General features: G+C 40.0%; 3 protein-coding genes across 4 annotated transcripts; 2 read left to right on the top strand and 1 right to left on the bottom strand.

The window, feature by feature from the left end:
- The first annotated feature begins 376 nt into the window (after positions 1 to 376).
- tmem25 (transmembrane protein 25) lies at positions 377 to 6231 on the top strand. The gene is made up of 9 exons (XM_085479331.1): positions 377 to 615; positions 1956 to 2073; positions 2446 to 2790; positions 2866 to 3156; positions 3345 to 3476; positions 3593 to 3626; positions 3912 to 4021; positions 4996 to 5085; positions 5202 to 6231. Exons 2-9 carry the CDS (start codon positions 1995 to 1997, stop codon positions 5273 to 5275), a joined length of 1155 nt encoding a protein of 384 aa, XP_085335457.1. The 5' UTR covers positions 377 to 615; positions 1956 to 1994; the 3' UTR covers positions 5276 to 6231.
- A 464-nt stretch (positions 6232 to 6695) lies between these two features.
- Positions 6696 to 9338, top strand: LOC146693536 (uncharacterized). 2 transcript variants are annotated; one of them, XM_085479333.1, is made up of 7 exons: positions 6696 to 6844; positions 7160 to 7234; positions 7383 to 7406; positions 7526 to 7708; positions 7862 to 8011; positions 8360 to 8418; positions 8501 to 9338. In XM_085479333.1, exons 2-7 carry the CDS (start codon positions 7180 to 7182, stop codon positions 8555 to 8557), a joined length of 528 nt encoding a protein of 175 aa, XP_085335459.1. In that variant the 5' UTR covers positions 6696 to 6844; positions 7160 to 7179; the 3' UTR covers positions 8558 to 9338. The 2 variants fall into 2 exon arrangements, with proteins under 2 accessions (XP_085335459.1, XP_085335458.1); XM_085479332.1 differs by having other exon boundaries at positions 6698 to 6844; positions 7163 to 7234.
- A 4848-nt stretch (positions 9339 to 14186) lies between these two features.
- Positions 14187 to 18079, bottom strand: LOC146693537 (T-cell surface glycoprotein CD3 epsilon chain-like). Its single transcript, XM_085479334.1, has 5 exons — positions 17857 to 18079; positions 17257 to 17445; positions 17030 to 17173; positions 16809 to 16861; positions 14187 to 15657 (listed from the first exon to the last, which is right to left on the bottom strand). Exons 1-5 carry the CDS (start codon positions 17927 to 17929, stop codon positions 15595 to 15597), a joined length of 522 nt encoding a protein of 173 aa, XP_085335460.1. The 5' UTR covers positions 17930 to 18079; the 3' UTR covers positions 14187 to 15594.
- Between the last annotated feature and the right edge of the window lie 382 nt (positions 18080 to 18461).

Consider the following 18461-nt stretch of genomic DNA (forward strand, 5'->3'; position numbering starts at 1 on the left):
ATCTGTGCAGCTGCACTGCAGAGGCTTTTCAGTCGGTGGTATCCGAGCGCTGACTTGTCATGTGTCTGTGTTTGTAGAACATGGGTTCACTTTAACATGCCTAATGATGGAACTGGGTGATGGATGACAGGAAATGATGTGTTAATCCCTAGGAACTGACAGTTTTCTGGCTTTACTCGACGCTGCATCCTTGTCTCCTCCCCCATACCATCACTTTCTCTTTCTTCCCTCATGACTCTGTGCCCGCTCTCTTCTTCCTTACTACGCTTCTCTCTCTACATCATTCTTCTTTCTCCTATTCTCCCACCCTCCCCTCCCTTCTGCTCTCCTCTCCTCCGAGTGGCGACACTGTGACTGCCTGCGTCAGCCAGCCAGCTAGTGAAAGCTGCTACTGGAGGTTGCCGTATCCTGCAGAGATCCCTGTGTGTGTGTGTGTTTGTGTGTGTGCGTGTATGTGTGTAAGTGTATGAGTGCACGCAGATGGGAAAGCAACTGAGTCAGGGAGGGCTGCCTCTCATCTCTCCGCTGTCATCGCCATCCTTTCCTCTCCTCCTCCTCTGCTGCCATGGAGCTCCAGCAGGCTGAATCGCAGCAGCATCTGCAGAAAGGGCTGAGGTAATACTGTGTGTTATAGAGGACTTTTGCTGTGTATTTAAGCGCACACAGCTGCACTGCATGCAGCCTAAGAGAGTGCATAATGTGTGTGTGCATGTGTGTAGACCTGCACTGTAATATATAGCATCTTGCTGGCGATCAGATTCCTACGCTTGTCAGTGCAAAGCATCTCTTCCACCTGGCTGCAAACATCTGTACGATGCTATCTTGCGCATATATGAGCCCAGCTAAGAATTTTCTTGGTTGTCCTCATACATGTTGGATTGTGTGTGTGTTTCTTAGGTGCCTCAGTTCCTGCTCTCCTCCAGGTTTCTCCCACAGATCACATGACCTATACAGCAGGAAAGCAAACACTAGATATTCCTCCTTCTCTGCTATTGCGTGTACTGATCCCAGCCGCCTGTCAGTGTTTTGCATTGTAGTGATGGGGTACATGGTACATACCCTATATTTGACAAGATACTAAAGAATGATGGGCCTGTCAGTGCCTGTGTAGAGACTGCATTGCATTCAAAGTTTCCCGTCAACTGCTTTATATATACATATATATTAAACCTACAGTGAAGCTTTGCACAACATGTTGCCCACCTTACCCACAATGCAATTTGACCATCAAGAGCTGGGTGGTATTCTTGTAGGTCCTACTGAATCCTTGAGCTGTTAGTCTTAAGAAGAGACAAGGAGCAGGGCCACAGACTGGAAAGACACTGCTGGAGGCAATAATCAGACTTCTGACAGCTCCCTCTAGAGGCACAAAAGGCTACCTACAATTTTCATACATATTTACTGGAGTTTTTCCTTAAAGCTGTTTTAAAAAAATAAATTTATTTATTCTCATTTACATGAGAATGAAAATGTCAGGCTTAGAACAACAGTATATTAAACTATAAACCTATGCTCACTGGTACACGGTCCAGGTGAGGTTGGACTGATCCGGTGTAAAAAAGTAAAAAAGTGGATTTGTGCACTAGAGGGGGCATCATATCTCCTGCCTCCTGAACTCTGTCACTCTAGCCGAAAGTGAGAACTGTGTTGTGTTCTACGTGTGAGAAATCCAGCTGTGAACAATGTAACAGCTTGATTCCAGTGACAGTGGAGTTGATGAGTGAGAACATCTGCCTTATTCAAATGTTGAATTTGCATCACAAAAACCATATCCCTGCCTTTTCTTGAACTGGCCTCATTTGCTCTTGTAGAACCAAACTGATCTGCATAGATGGAGGTTGCGATTCATTTGGGATGATCTTTCAGCACTGTGCTACCATATTATGTTTCGCATTAATAACAATGCGCAGCAAGTTCTTGATTTAAAAAATATATGTGATTTCTTGTCTCTGCAGGTAGATGTGCGAGTGTGTGTAGTGCTCTGTTGGGCCATTATGGAGTGTGTGTGTCTGGGAAGGTGGACGTCGGGCTCGGCCGTCGTGTTCCTTCACACACTGGCCCTGTCCTGGACAGGTAAGAAACATGGCAGCTTCAGTCCTGATTATATCTGTCGTACTAATTATGATCTTGACTCCAGTTTAGTCATAGCTGACAGGTGTCATTGATATACAGACTTTATATAAAAGATGGAAGCTATAACTGGGATATCATATTTGATCACGTGGTTTCAAAAGACCAAGATGACGATGATGAAAATAAATAAATAAATAAAATTAGACTGGCAGCACAATCATTGGTGGTTAGCACTGTTGCCTCACAGCAAGAAGATTTTGTGTTTGAATCTACCAGCCTGCAAAGTTCTTTCACATGGAGTCATGTGACGAGGATGGATGGTTGGATGGATGAATGAACCATAATATATTAGTGCTACTCTTGTACCTATAGGTGCAATTGAGCCCATTCCTAAAATTGACGGATGGCACGGGGGAGGTGTGACGCTGCAGGAGAATGTGACACACCGGTTCAACTGCCATTCAGATGGCTGGGACCCCCACGCCCCTCCCATGCTGACCTGGTATTTGAACGGTGAGCAGCAGAGAGATCCATCGCCAAACCGTGGCCGTCTAGTCATGACATCACAAGAGGATTCTGAGGTGATGAGACCGGGGTCCAATCACAACAGCACCTTCTCTTTGAGGGCCAGAAAGTGGGACAGGGAACTGGTGTGTGTCGCATCAAACCCCAGGACAGGCGAGAGCTACAACGCCACGGTCACGCTCAATGTACAGTGTGAGTATGTGGGCCCATGTGTCTTCACCTGATGCATTTGACGAAATGCTGAATTTCTCTTTCTCTGTGTCTCAGTCCAGCCAGAAATCCTCAGGGTGAATGCCCACTATAGTGAAACCTCAGACCCCGGACTCTCCCTGGTCCTCTTCGCCTTGGTGCGGTCAAATCCACCTGCCACGATCACCTTTGTTGACCAGTCCGGCCAGTTGGTGGCCAATACCTCTGACTTCCTCATTCTGGACTCACGAAGCTACCCCTGGCTGACCAATCACACGCTGAGAGTCACGCTCAGCAGTCTATCAGGAAATGTCTCGCTGAATGCCAGCAACAGCGTGGGAACGGCGCAAAGCAACCTCACACTGGCAGGTGAGACAAATCTACCATGACTTCAGAAACTACATGTGATGATAATACAGTCATCGGGACCTCTACAGCACATCTCTTGGCCTTAGTTTACTGTTTACCATGCAATTATGAGATCACTAAAAGAAAAAGTGAAAAAAAAACCCAACATGTGGAATTATTCCTTTAAACTCTCCACTTTCTGTCTCCAGAGTTCCTGCAGTCTCGTGTGGAGGTGCCCATGCTGGGAATCGTGACCGGAGGAGCCATGGCCTTTATGGCTCTGCTCATCCTCAGCCTGATAGTTCTCTGCCTCATGCAAAAAAACAAGAGCAAGTCTATTGGTGAGACTCAAGTGTGCATGCATGCAGTGGAGAAACAAGCTGGAAAATTTGATTGCAGCATGTATTCTTAAGGTATTCTTCAGCAGACTAACACACATCCCCGTTTGATGTTACAGAGGATACAGTGGAGATTGTGATGACCAAGAAGAGGTAAGCAAGGAGGGCAGACTTGTGATGTTACAGCACAAAAAAGTGGAAATCTCAGCAGTCATTGCCATTATTCTTTCTAAATCTTCAACGTTTGATTGACACCACACCGACACCATCTCTGTATTCCAGCGCATCCATATTTCACATCTCCCTTAATAATTTCCACCTCAGCGCATTAGCGGACTGAAAACACTGCTGAAAGCATTTCTCTGCTCTTAAGAATACTTTATGTGCATCCTACAGATCAATACCATCTCTAATCCAAGTTTGATATCTTCCACACAGCGAGTCAGCCAATCTGAAGCCGGATAAAACTGATAAGACCCTCATCCCCAGAGAGAACATGTCCCTGCCTTCAAACATGCAGCTCAACGACCTCAGCACTTTAAAGAAAGGTACATTTACCACAGTTTAACCGCAGCACAGAATCTGACCGTGCTAACAGTTTAAGAATACAACACTTTAACAATAAATCACTCACTTATATCTTTGAGTGTCCGATAATCAGGTGCAAAAACCTTTTGACGGAAGAAGCAGGACAATGTTATCTGACAATCTTGGTGTAAAATGTGTTCTCTTTTTTGCTCACAGTTAGAGAAAGGATTACAACCAGACTTTACTTCTGAGATGTGTCTATTGAAACCTGTTTCTCTGGGTTTCCAGTCAGTCTGGTTCTTCGCCAGAACAATCACCTGCTTATCTGTCAGTAAAGCAAACAGAAGGTCAAGAAAAACGTTAGTGAATCAATATCTTTACCTAGACTTATCTGTCTTAACTTTTTTTGTTTTGTTTTTATCTAGAGTGCGCACACACACAGAGATGCAAATTTAATTGAATTCTTTGTAAGTTATTTTTCGGTTTGGCAAGTTATTTTGATTATTTTATTTTATTATTTATTATTTATGTCGTGTGGTAGCTAAACCTAGCTTAGCTTAACATAAATTTAGCTTAGCATACACTGTGATTGGTTAGGAAGTACTGCAGCACATCAGCCCCCTCCAAGAAATGCATTGTTACATGTTTGGTTTTTACAGACTGCTTTTAATAGGTTAAATAAATAGTTGATAGTATGTTAATTTGTAAGCTTCAATGGAATGTTTTAGCATTTTAGCCATTTTACTTGTATTTCTGATTCCGTTTAGCCTGTTAGCTACAGCAAGTATCTAGCTGGGTGTGACAGTTGTATCAGTTTCTATCCATCCTTCTAACCACTTCCTGGAGCCTATCCCAAATGTTACTGTAATGTTACTGTAATGTGAATACACTTTAACTTGATTTTAAAAATCTCACCACAGCTTCCCCACCAAAAAAAAGGATAACATCTTACATACTACTGCATCCTCCATCTTTCCTGTATCACTTTTTGTAGCCCGAGAGGCCGCCCAGCAGAACAGCGTGGGAGAGGAGAAGAAAGAGGAAGAGGAGGAGGAAGATCTATCTTTAGCCTATGCTGCCAGAGGTCAGGGAAATACTCCTGATCCTGTTGAGTTTTTTCTCCACTTTTTAAAATACTTTAACACAAGTTTTTGTATCAAGGAACATTAGCGTTCTTTCTTTCCCCCCTAATGTTTCCAGGTTTTGCCAGATATCCGATGGTGGGCTACATCTATAAGGTGAACAGCACAAGCAGCGAGGAGATCTGGCTCTGACGTCCCTGAATGTAACACACATACTGTACATGCATGCTACTTAAAAACAGTCCAGCCATCCCGAAGGAAACCCAGAGCAACTGCCACTCAACCAACAACTCAGGCTGGACTGACACGAACAGGATCCAGGATCTTGTTGGTGGAGTTTAACACCATTCTGCTGACCGCATCGACATGATCACAAGTTTCATAACCACACAAGGAAACTGTCTGTGTGTTTGTTACCAAGTGCTCGGTATTTACACTGCTGACATGTTGTCTCAACAGTATGAACTGCAAATGAAGCGCTCATCCTACAGTTTGTTTCGACATGATCTCCTGTAAACATGCTCATAATGTCCCTCCTCTGTGTTGCATTACTGGAATGCATTAAATGTTCTATGCTAACACTGATACCTGAATAAAATGGTGCATAATTATAGAATACGTATTTGGTCATGGAAATGTTAAGATGCAATGTACTGTATATTTGTATGCATATGTATATGTGTATAAAAGAAGATGTCTAATAAAGATAATATGGAGACTGTGTGGAGGCAAAAGCTGGAAAATGCTGTGGTTGCAATCAACACTCACCAGGGGGCGCTGCAGAGCGGTTTACGATGAGAGTCGTGTGTTGTTGGCATAGTTCTAGCAATAAGTGTTGTGTGATGGAGAAGGCACTGTTGCATTTGGGGGAAACGTAATTGGGTATTCTATAGCTGTAGCAGGTGCAGGAGAAGAATAATCTAGCTCTTTAGGTTTAACTGTGTGTGTGTGTGCCAGGTGTTACCTCTGGGTCACAGGTTCCTGTGGCTTTTCATCAAACAGGAAGTCGAGTTGTGTTGTGGGAGCATCTATTTGCTTTCTCTCTGTTTTTCTTCTGCTCTGTACAGTAAATGCAGTCTGTCACACACATAGTGGGAAAAGAAAACATTCACAACACACGGGGGAATTAAAATATTCATCTGAACACACACGCTTGTGTTTGTGCCTTCGTTTTACCAGATAGAGCTGCTCACCACCACCGGCACGAACATATCCCAGAGCAAGCGTACACCAAGCAGCAATTACTGTCAACAGGCTGATCAGTCATTCCCATAAGGCGGAATTTTCTTCTCCGGTTGTTGTTTGTGTGTTTTGTAAGATGTGAAAGCTGCCATGACAAAAAATCACGTGGGTAGGGGAAAAAAGGAGTTTCGATACCCACAACATTTTAATCTTATTACATATACAACAAACATGAAGTTTAGTGATCAAACAGGAAATGAGTGAACAGTTCAGTGAGGCTTTAGTGTTGAAACTGCACAAACTGATTTTTGTTGTGACAAGTTCAAAATTCTCGACTGCAACTTAAAATGTTGCTTGTGTTGGTGAGAGTGTAATAAATATCATTAGCTAAGTGCATCTGAACATGTCAAAGTCACAGTCAGGCTCCTCCAGATGTAGGAATCAACAAAGCCTGCTGAGACAGAAGATAAACCAATCACATTCACTTCCGTTTCATGCACATGCACAGAGAGACTGAGACACTCTGACAGACAGAGACTGGATGCTTGGTGGCTGAGACCCACAGTTCTTCATTTTGTGGTCAGTGCTTTTATTTAAAAGTTGATATTGTGTTGTGTTGATATTAAGTGTTGATATTGTTATTTTAATTTAGAGTTAATAATGTGTAAAGCTTGAATTTTAGGAATAAAACAAATTAAACCTGGTTTCAGAGTTTGTTGGCCAACTAAAACGATTTCCTCTGAATAGCACATTAAATGTTGTATTTCATCATCTATTATCTGTCTCTGTAAGTCCAATAAATGGTTGACATGAAGTAGAAAATGGCGTACTTCCTGTTGTTCTGTAGTTCGCTCACTCTTAGTTGCAGGGAACTGAACTGTTTCCTTCTATCAGCAGCAGAACTCACAGGAACAATGAAGAATCACTTTGCTTTGGTCTCCTGTTTGCTGCTGCTTTGGACCTTCACAGGTAGGCCCGCTACACCATTTTACCCCACACTGACATGAAATGAAAATCATTGTGTTCAGTAATTTTAACTTTTGTTGTTACAGAGTTGCATGTTGGTTTTTTATTTATAGGAAATGTTTTCATATTTCCCTCCAAATTTCTCTTTCAGTGTTTGTCAGCTGTGAAGACAAAGGTAAGAAGACTACTACTTTTTTCATGAAACTATGTAGTAATGTACAAGTAGCAGTTCAATAGAAGTACCAGCAGGTTTAATGTGTTCGATTTGAATGTTTTTTTTTTCATACGTCCCAGAGCCCATGATAAAAGTGACTGAGCTCGCTGAGGGAATTAAGGTGACTTGTCCTGCTGAGTATAAGTTTGCCGACAATAATACTGCTACAGAAGTAACGTTTAAAAATAAAGATGAGTCAACAAGGGAGTACATCTGCACGAAAAACACTGGAGAAAGTATAAAAATCTTCGTGATGTTTCGCAGTAAGTTCTGCATAAACAACTGTGTAGTAAAATGTGATGAAAAAAACTTCAGTTTTCAAATTTTATGTTGTATAGTATGCATACTCTTTTGTACTTGCTTTACTTGGCTTCATTCTGTGAATACATATATTTATTGTATGTGTGTGTTCGCAGGCTGTGACAACTGTGTAGAGCTTGACATAATGTCCACAGTGGGCATGGTCATAGGAAATGTGGTGGCCACCATTGTGATTGGAGTGGGTGTCTATCTCCTCGCTTCTCAGACTCGGACCGGCCCCGTCGTCTCTAACAGAAAGAGTAAAAGTAAAGACTATTTATCTGTCTTTTACTGGATGTGAAAAACACTGTAAATAACAGATGAAGATGTTTTAAACACCCTGCAGGATTGGTCTTTGTTAAGGAGTGGTCATTGGTTAAGGATGTTGTGCTATTATTTTAATTAGTTCACCACATTGGGCACAATAAGAATTTGAAGAAGAGAACAGGCATTAGTGCTTCAGCCACAATTCAGAATTACTCAATTAAAGACTATAGTCATTTAAATAATGCATACAAATGCTCTAAAACCATTATTATTAATAATATCATTACTGTTAACTCAAATTGCCATCAGCAGATGAGCTTGGTGAATAATAATTCATGTGTCCTCAGGCTCTGACAGACAGCATCTTGTTTCTGAAAGCAGAGGACCGTCCAATGACCACTACCAGGTAAGCTGAAACACGAACACCCGTTGTAAATGTGAAAATACCACTAATAAAAACACAGCAACTGACACCTTTTCTGCAACAGCCTCTGAGGAGAGCTGGCCAGAGAGATACATATGACGAACTCGTCCACAGAAAATAAATGGAAGGATGCTCACTGGGTCCATCGCTGGAAACTGAAGTTCCATGAGTCCTCACATCTGAAACATCCGACAGCAGCCCCCGACAGAGGGAAAAACTGTTTCCAGGGTTTATGTTTAGCTTGGTTTATGCCCATTTCTAATGTAAAGTCTCTTCCAGCTTCATTTTCATCATGCTTGTAAACTCAGCATTTCAGATACCGGCAGAATCGAGGCAGAATATTACGTATAGTATTATTTTTGTTTATGAATACAAAAACTGAGATTATCTTGGTGCCAAAATGAAAAACTAAAATTGACTGCGTTGTCTTGCTATCGCTAGTGGTAAATACTTCTCTAGTACTTTTCTTTGGTACAATTTTAAGGTAACTGCTATATTATACTTCAATCCTAATGTACTAAAGAGCTTAATACTGTGCCTTTTAGTACCCTATATTGTAATGGCGTCACCATAACCATGTATTGAGAATAACTGTGACATTTAAAAATTAAATATTGACATTGTCTGTAGTAATGCGCATATGATAATATAAAGAAAAGAAAAAGAAAGAAAAAGAAAATAAAACAAAAGATCTCACACATTCGACAAAGTTATAGATAAATTTGACTGATGGCATTATTGCATTATTTTTATTATTTCTGTGTTTTGATAGATATGGTTATTAATTTCTTTAAACTGTTATTGTGAAACAAAAATCTGAAACAGCCCCAGTAGCCCCAGTATGTCTATATACATATAATTATTTGTAAATGTAAAAAAATAAAGCACTATTTAATGTTTAACCAGTTTTTCTGTGGTTTCATTTAAGTGATACGTTTGAAGCCTAGGCAGACATATTTTTTTCTTTATTTATTTTCTCAACATGCATGAAGCATTAATATGTTAAATTTACCCACATATCAAATCATTCATAACCAGTGTTGGGTAAGTTACATTAAATTAGTAACTTAGTTACATTACTAGCTACTTCTATCAAAAGTAACTCAGTTACTTCTAGTTACTCGTTACTTTCAAAGTAACGAGTTACTAGGGAAAGTAACTTTGGTTTTACTCAGAATTCTCTTGTTAATTCAATTCATTTTTTTTTTTTTTTTTTTTTTTTTTTTAACTTCTAAATGACATCAGAAACAGCAGTATGCGACATTACGTGATGGCAGAGCTTCAGTTCATCCTTTGTCATTTTTTTTTTTTTTTTTTTTTTTAATAAATAGGACAGGGGGAATGAATGAGAGAAAGAGGGGGAGAGAAAGAAAGAAAACCAAAGGGGAGAAGAGACGGTGAGAAGGGGGGGAAGAGAGGAAAAAAAACAAACAACAAAAAAACTCCTGGGTCACCTGTATGGAGAAAAAAAACAAAAAACAAAAAAACAAACAAAAAAAACAAACAGAGGAGACAGCAAACAACAAAGAGCAACATAATAATAGAGAAAACAAAGCACCGTCACAATAAACTAGCTAGCCATAGATATCAATATTTACTAAATAATAAACGATATTGTGCAGCACGCAAGATAGACAGCGCACAGTGTGCTTTGAGGTAGCAGCCAAGAAAGCTTTAGTCCGCGTCTGTGAATACCCATGTGTGCATACCTGTGTGGATCAGCATGCTTGCATTCCAAAGGTTTCTCCATGTAATGATCTGCTAGGGAGTGTGGGGGGGCCACAGCCCTGTCCTCCAGGGTGTGAAGCGGGTATGGAGGAGATCAAAACTCCAGACATCTAGAGGCCCCCAGAACACAAGAGACCATGGAAGACCAACAGAGGGGCAGCCGCGCCACTGTTCCAGTAAGAACTGAGGAGAGTCCCAGATGAGGGCTCGCCCAGCAGCCGCGGAGCAGAAGTCAGGGGGAGTTGCAGTGACGCGCCCGTGAGCTCCGCCGGCCCCCAGCTGCGCCTGAGTGACCGAGCCCCAGGTCGAGAGGCCGGGGGCACCCCACCTCCAAAGGGGGCCCGAGCGAGCCCCAGGCCCCGACAAGTGGCCGCCAAGGAGTGAGCCGGTGTGTACCTGGACGCCCATCCCCAGACACAATGAAACCACCAACGCACCGATGTCTGAGGGAGTCCGCCACCGGCAGGGGAAGTGGTGGTGGGTGGAGATAGGCCTCCAAACCTTGGAGGGCCTGAGGTGTCCCCAGAGAGGTGGCGTCTGATACCCAACCTGACATATAGACACAGACATACAGGCACACACAGACACAAACATCCATTCCCACCCTCATGCTCTCATGTTAATTCAATTCAATTCAATTCAATTTTATTTATATAGCGCCAAATCACAACAAAAGTCACCTCAAGGCGTTAATGTGTTGCTTCCATAACTCTGCCAGTCTTCTAGCTTGCTTACTTGCCACAAGTGCACTGTGCCACCTACCAATAGAAAAAAAAATAATGTGCATATTTCCATGAGAGAAATCCCACGCCTGGACCGTCGTTGACCGCTGCCATGATTCTAGCCTACGTCACAGCGTCATGTGCGGTTTTTACATCCAACACAAAAACTGCAGTCGTGGTGCTTTCGATTGTACTCAGAACTCGGAAATTCTGCCTTCTGAATAGGAAGATGTAGGTAACACCAGACTGCAGATGAGCTGCATACAGGGCTGGTTTGGGACAAAAAATTGGCCCGGGCATTTTGACTGGAGACCGGCCCACCATTATAGGAAAAATCATAAAGCTTTTGAATGAAAACAAACGCTGTTGTGACAGTGATGTACACTGTTTTGATGGTATATATGCATCAATCTATCAATCGTTTGTTGTAAGATTCAGATAATTATTTTTTAAAAGCTAGACATTTTAAAGGAGAATAAGAAAGAAAAGTATTTCTTTGTGCCCCCCTCTCCCTGTTAATGCCCTACCTGGCCCCCCTGGCAAAACTTTGCTAGACCCGCCCCTGCACAGTTACCAGCTGTCAACTGTAAGAAAAGGATCCTGGTGTTATTTGTCTCTCAGAAACAGTTCATAACTTCCCTTCAACTCATTTATGTCACCCAAAAGGTAAACCTGTTCTCCATCACCTGTTCAAACCTTTGCTAGCTGATGAGCCCCCTTCTTTACAGCCTGAGTGTTTGGATGTGACAGCGGTACTTTCGTGTGTGATGCTACAGAAACAAGAAGACCTTAATTTCACCATGTTCCAGCATGGTCCTTTTTCTTTTTGGAAAAGCTTCTTATGTCCACAGAAGTTACAACAAATGTACAATAACCATTAAGCTATCTGTCAGTCCTAGAATGCTCCCTCTCTTTCTTTATGTAGAGTGGTTGCCTCCAAAGGAGAGTCAGTCCTCAGAGACATGTTAAAATGTACAACTTTAGCTATTCAGCTATTTACAACTGGGACAAAATTTGATATCTGTGTGGTGAGCCATTTTTTATTACTATTTTTCAAACACACTGCTTGGGTTTAAAGCCTTTAGTTATGGGCGTGACTGCTTAGTTTGACAGGTGTGCAGACACTGACAGATGTATCCTAACTATGCTAATTTGTGTCACTATACCATCTTTGTGCAGTTGGACTAATTTTAGTGGTATTATCTCACAAAAATCCCATCCAAGAAGTTGGCACTTACTCTCTGGTGATTGAAATTCTAGTATTTCACCCTGTTGAGATGGTAAGTGTGTCTGTGTGTTGAACTTGTACAGTTTATAGAGGTAACTTAGCATTAGCATTTCACTCTCTCTTCTAAATTCGGTCAACACCATAGTTGCAACCAAACACTAATACTGAGTCCAGATAGCAAAGGGCGGCTTCATCGTTTTTCTGTAAACAGTTTATGGTTTGATGTAAAACCACTGAGTAGAGCTTCTGCTTGCAAAACACATTGAGGCCTACATGAGGTTTTGATCAACAGTATGATTTCATTTTCCTTTTTTTTTTTTAGCCTGAATGCTAAAAGATCTAACAACAACATTAAATGCTAAAGGGTCTTTAATGAAATGCATGCAAATTTGGTTTTGCAGCCTTAACATTTGCACATATTTAAGTTTAAGACAGAGAAATGTTACCTTGGAAACCTCATCAATGAATTGTCTTTTAACCTTTGTTTACATAATTAAACAAAGGTTTGTTTAAAAATAAAACGATTATTAACGTTAGTATTTACAGACAACTGCACCTTTGATGAATGAACCCTCAGATATATTGTATTACCCAAAGGAAAACAGTGACCATTAAATACTAACCCTAACTCAACCAGATACAACAGTACAATGCTACTACCGCATTGATTCACTGTATAAGTAATTAACCATTCAAATTGCATAATTAAGTGAATAATCACATTAAAATACTCAATTACAAGTATAGGGCCTTGGAGGGAACTCTAAGTAAGATTCGTCACTTAGTTGAATTATTTATGATCATTTTAATATATTATTGTAATTTTTAATGGTTAATACATTAATATGCAATGTTAGTTTTTATATAGTTTTAGATTAAATTAAATCTACTCTCTGGATAGCTTGTAATGAAAGGTGTGGCATAAATGTATTGAAATTAAAAGAAGCAAATGTATGTGAACCTAATTATAATACATACTATAACGTTAGTCAAAGGGTTCATATTAATGTGGAGTTGCGTAAGTCTTGTAATCAGTTAAATTTTTACACTGAAGAGAAAGTTACACAACAAGGGTTAAGAGAATTGAAAGGTTAAAATAGTAACAAAGTGTTGCAGGAAACACAAAAGTTAAGGAGGAGAGAAACTCAGAGGCGTCCCCATGTCAGATAATCTAAAAGCTTAACATCTTTGATAGCAGCTCGTCTTCTTCCTCACTCTGTTGTGACAAAGCTACAAACTACTGTTTTCTACCGGAGCCGGAGAAGAGATCAAACAATGGAGCTTTAAGCAGCTCAGCTCTGAAACACAAACCTGATCTACACACACACACACACACACACACACACACACACACACACACACACACACACACACACACACACACACACAAAACCAACTTCTGACTCTTGGCATGTTCACACACCTTCGAGCACATGCACGCTCTCATCCAACATGAACGTGTGTGCTCGTGCACACTAACAGATGAGCAGATGTAGGTCTGTGTGTGGGAGCGGTTTGACTCAACAAAGAGAGAAGAACACACCACCACCACCCTCCTATTTTCTTTGCTTCTTTCTCTCACAAATATACAGAAGATGTAAATGAAGATAACTGAGCAGTAAGTGTGGGTGTGTTTCCACTAAACACTGCTCTTCTGAGATGCTTACAGTATAACAGATTTATCAATCATTAATAATCTGCATGGAGATAAAACATTACGTTGTGTTTCCCTCTTTTGTTTCCACCAGTACAGCTGTGCTCCGTCACTGCTGGGAAAAAAAAAATCACACAGAACCCAAAACATGACATGATGTGATATTTCCACTGTGTCTTTAACACTATCAAAAATATGTTTATGCATTGCGAAATGTTTCAGAGATGTTTCCAGAGACGGTGATGTGTGCGACTGTCACAGCAGAAACGAAGGCATACTGGTGATGACTGTGTGATGGGGGCTGGGGTGCTACGGATATGAGCTGTGGCTTTGAGGCAGCTTCATGAATCGGTTACAGTTCTATCTGCTGAACCATCCCAGTACTGTTTTCAACCATGAACAAAGACATACATGAGAGCAGTGTTCACTGTGGTTTATTATATTAATGACGCACGTTGTCCATTACAGTAACAAAAAGGTTATCACATTATAATGTAATGAAAGAAGAAGCAAAGAAGTAAGCCTCAAAGGTCTGTGCATGCAGCATGTTACATATCTGATGCTCTCTTTACATGTCAGAGCTTAAAATGCTGCATATACTCTATTTATATATGTACAAGACATGCAAGTATATTTGAGTTGATATGATTTTATCACTCTAAATTACAGCCCTTTCTGCCAATGTTTAGATTAAAAGATCAAAATACTCAAATGCCCATAAACACATATATTTGGCTATCCACATTATCAGGCACACTTCAACAGACTGATGTGATCCAATTCCATGTCAACACAGTAATAAATTTATTTGCTGCTGTGCACCCTCACCACTAACCAACTAACTAACACTAAAAACTTCATGACGGTAGCAAAACAATATATTTAAAAGCAAAACATGAATATTACAGGCATCAAGAAAGCAAACTTGCAGTCGCAGTGCTGTACTGCATTTCTGTGTACACCTAATAACCTGTACAATAAGCACAAAAAAATTTGATTTCTTTAACTTTGCCTCCGACGGCGTCTTTCTTTATTCATTAGCCTGACAACTGTTTTTATGGCTCACAATATTGAAAGATGATATTTAGTCTACAATATCAGTTTGAATATTTTGTTGTTTGATATACCCCTAACAGTCATTTTAGATAAGTTTATGTATTCTACGTGCTTCGTGGTAGCATCTTTGCAAATGGGCATTGTTGGCATTAACAGTTCACGACAACAAATACAAATTTGTAATGTTCATTAGGTTAATGTCAGTGCTAACGCTTTCTTTCTGTTGGACATGTTTCATGTTACATTTGGTTTTTTACTCACTTTTTGCAGGCTACTTTTCAGGCACTCATCATGTCACGATGCTACTATCATTTCATTAGAAAACAGGCAGATCATCACTGATTCATTTAAAATCAGCACCAACTCACCATTTCCAAACCACTTGACGACAGACACAAACGTCTCCTTTATACTGAACAATTCTCAAAATATACTGGAAAATGGTTTTCTATTGATAAAATCTGTTATTTTAACTTTTTTCACAAAAAAATGTATTTAAATACTATATACTATAATACTAAATAATATTTAAATGAAATATCTTTAACTTTTGAATCTCAATGCAAATTCCGCCTGAACTCTACCTGCTTGTAAGTCAAAGGGAAACGGAGAAAATTTGTTGTGTTGGCTTTTGGCTAAGGTGACCCTTCAAATTCAAAACAGAAGAAGCCACTGCACGCTACTCGGATCATGACTGATACTCTTGTGTGTCTTTTGTGATTGTTTTCCTTCATTTGTGCAGAGACCCGGAGTCGATAGTTGAAGTGCTTCTACCCCATCCTGTTGACCACCGTGGAGTAAGTGTCCTGGGCGCGAGTTTGAGGGTTCAGTGCCTGCAAGAAAAACAAAACAAACAATAAAATGTTTTGCTTTAGGATGCCAGATTAAGGTACACATCACCAAGTGGTTAAATAGTCCAATATGCTTAAATAATGTTATTTATTTATGGGAGGGAGGGATTTTAATCAACCACCCAGAAAGCCCAAGAAAACAAGTGGTTAAAGAACTACATCAGATCCATGAACCAGGTGAAAATGGAGTCACGCTCTTTAATCCCAACATATCTGAGTAGCTGATTTAGGGGAATCTCTTCTTCTAACACTTTTGCATGTATTACATCTTGCTAGTTCTCTCAAAATTGAGGGAAAGTATAAAATATTTGGGCAAGTTTGGACTCTGCTCATAGCAGGCTTTGGAATCACATCTTGGCAAATTAGTGTTAATATTTAGTGTAAACTATGTTCTATGTTGATAAACAGTTAATTAACTCTGGTCAGGAATTAATCCAATTCCATTTAATTGCAACGTTGGTCTCGTTCCAATATCGTCTAACACAGTCTTATTTGTTACATGAAGGAACTGGAAGAATTTAGTGCAAACAAAGCTAAAAATATCTTTTTAGTCATTCAGATTTGATTTTTATCAAATGACATGTTCTGATTTTTATCACTCCTTGCACCACATCATTAAATATCATGTAAAACAACATTAAAATATGTGTGGAAAAGTAAAAAAAATTCACAGAACATGAAAACACCATTTCAGGACATTAATTGTTTCATCTGGTAAATAAAAAAAAGTATGAATAATTCAGTTCAATACAATTCAGTTTTATTTACTTAGTGCCAATTTGCCAATTCAGATCACTAATTAGTTTGGCTGCATTTTTTTTTCTCTTTCTCTTCTTTCCCCCAAACTGTAATATATTAATATCTCTTGTTGCCTGAGTGTACCTCAGGATTCCCAGGAAGGAACAGAAAAGTATTAAAGGCAAAAGGACATCTGGAATACCCTGCTAAACCTGCTCCGTTCATCTAGCGGATAAACGGTAGAAAATGGATGGATGGTTGGATGGATGAATGGGTGGTTAGATGGAGAAACCATGAAAACTATGAAAACATCAACAATATAAAAGCCATACTTTCTGAATTATTGGGGATTTAACATTCCAGGTAAAACAGAATTTTTATTATCCAGTACGTACCTCATAGTCAGGAGACGGGACAGGTGGACCTCGGCCTCCCGATCGAGGAGGTGCTGGAAGATGATGACAGAGTAAATACAACTTAACGCTCGTAATATCAATAATAACAGAATTTCTCAAGAATTAAAGGTGTATAAAGGACATGAGGTAACCTTTAACTCAACCAAGACAAAAGGGTAAACTAGTAGACTGTCACTCATTTGTCCAAGTGCACTTTTTACCTTTGGAAGGTTGAGGAGGTCCAGCTGAGCTTTTCTTCTTAGTGCACCTGTAGACTATGACCATCATAATTATTGTCAGGAGTAAGTCCCCGACAATCACCATAAATAATGTGTTTCCATCGAGCTCAAAGCAGTTCTCACACACTGGAGGTAAAAGACATCAAGTGTTAGAGCAGCATGAACAGCTAACACAAGTGAGGAAAGGAAAAAGATTCTTTTTCACTCACCATTTCCTTCAACATAGAAATAATATTTAGAATTTGGCTCAGTGTCGACTACACATCTGTATTGGCCTTTACTCGTATATGTGAATTCATAGGTATAACTTTCATTATTGACTTTTTCATTTTTGTAAAACCACTTCCCCTCTACTGGACAGGTCAGTTTGACTTTGCTCCTCCAGAATTCCACTTCGCCTGAAAAAACATGGACAGATATTAAGATACTTTTCACACAGAAAGGGACAATCTGAGATGTGAGACACTTTCCTTAAACTTGGCTCATCTTTTGCACATTGTGAATTTTCCCTGCATGAATACACATCATTCTAAATTATTATTAAAAGAAATCCTTTAACATTTACCAAAAGAGGCCATGTCTGCTCACAATAAATGTGTTCAATATAGCAAAGACAAAAGTATATAAATGTCAAAAAGTGTATGTGGACATTAAAGCATATCATTGACATACAGGAAATTGTAGAAATTTCTTTGAAATGCTCTTAGATGTCCTAGTTTGTTGACAGAATTCATGTTTCTAAATCCAGAGAAGTTAAGTGAGACTCAATGACTTTAAAATATGAATTAAAACAAATGCCAGACTGTTACCTTTGCGAGCTTTCGTGGTAGCAACGCCGAGGAGGACGACGACGAGCACGGCCTGGACACCCATGCTGAGCATTTTCTTCAGGATGCCTGTTTTTGTTTTCTAGAGCTTTCTGATATACAGACTATAACTTTTTGAATATTTCCACTTGAAGATTTCAGTTACATCAAAATGCTGCTCAATAAGACGAAAAGCTTCAAAGTAGATCAGGTTCTCTCTCTCTCTCTCTCTTGTTCTGACACACACACGTTGCACCCACAGGAAGTGTTTTTTTTTAAAGATGAATTCACGGTTAAACCTCAAAATGAAGTCAAACTGAAGAAGTATACTGAATAGAAATGCTTCTGCTTGTTTTCTGATTCATTACAGATCAAAAACACAAAAAACTGCAAATGACAGCAGCTAACGTCACACCGCTTGAATGAGTAGCTCATATTTACAGTGTAGCGTATCTTTCCATGCTCTTTAGTTTGCACCTAAACTCCCCCTTACATGTAGCCATTGTTTAGTCTGAAAACACAGTCTGAATCTTTGATGGGAATCAGTTTTGTGTGCAGTGTGTGACGAGTGAAGATGGCGGCGTTCACAGCAGCTCACAGTGATGTTT

The sequence above is a fragment of the Copadichromis virginalis genome, linkage group LG14 (assembly GCF_057382275.1).
Source record: "Copadichromis virginalis isolate Kocher_CV1m ecotype Utaka linkage group LG14, C_Virginalis_male_GT1.1, whole genome shotgun sequence".
Lineage (NCBI taxonomy): Eukaryota > Metazoa > Chordata > Actinopteri > Cichliformes > Cichlidae > Copadichromis > Copadichromis virginalis.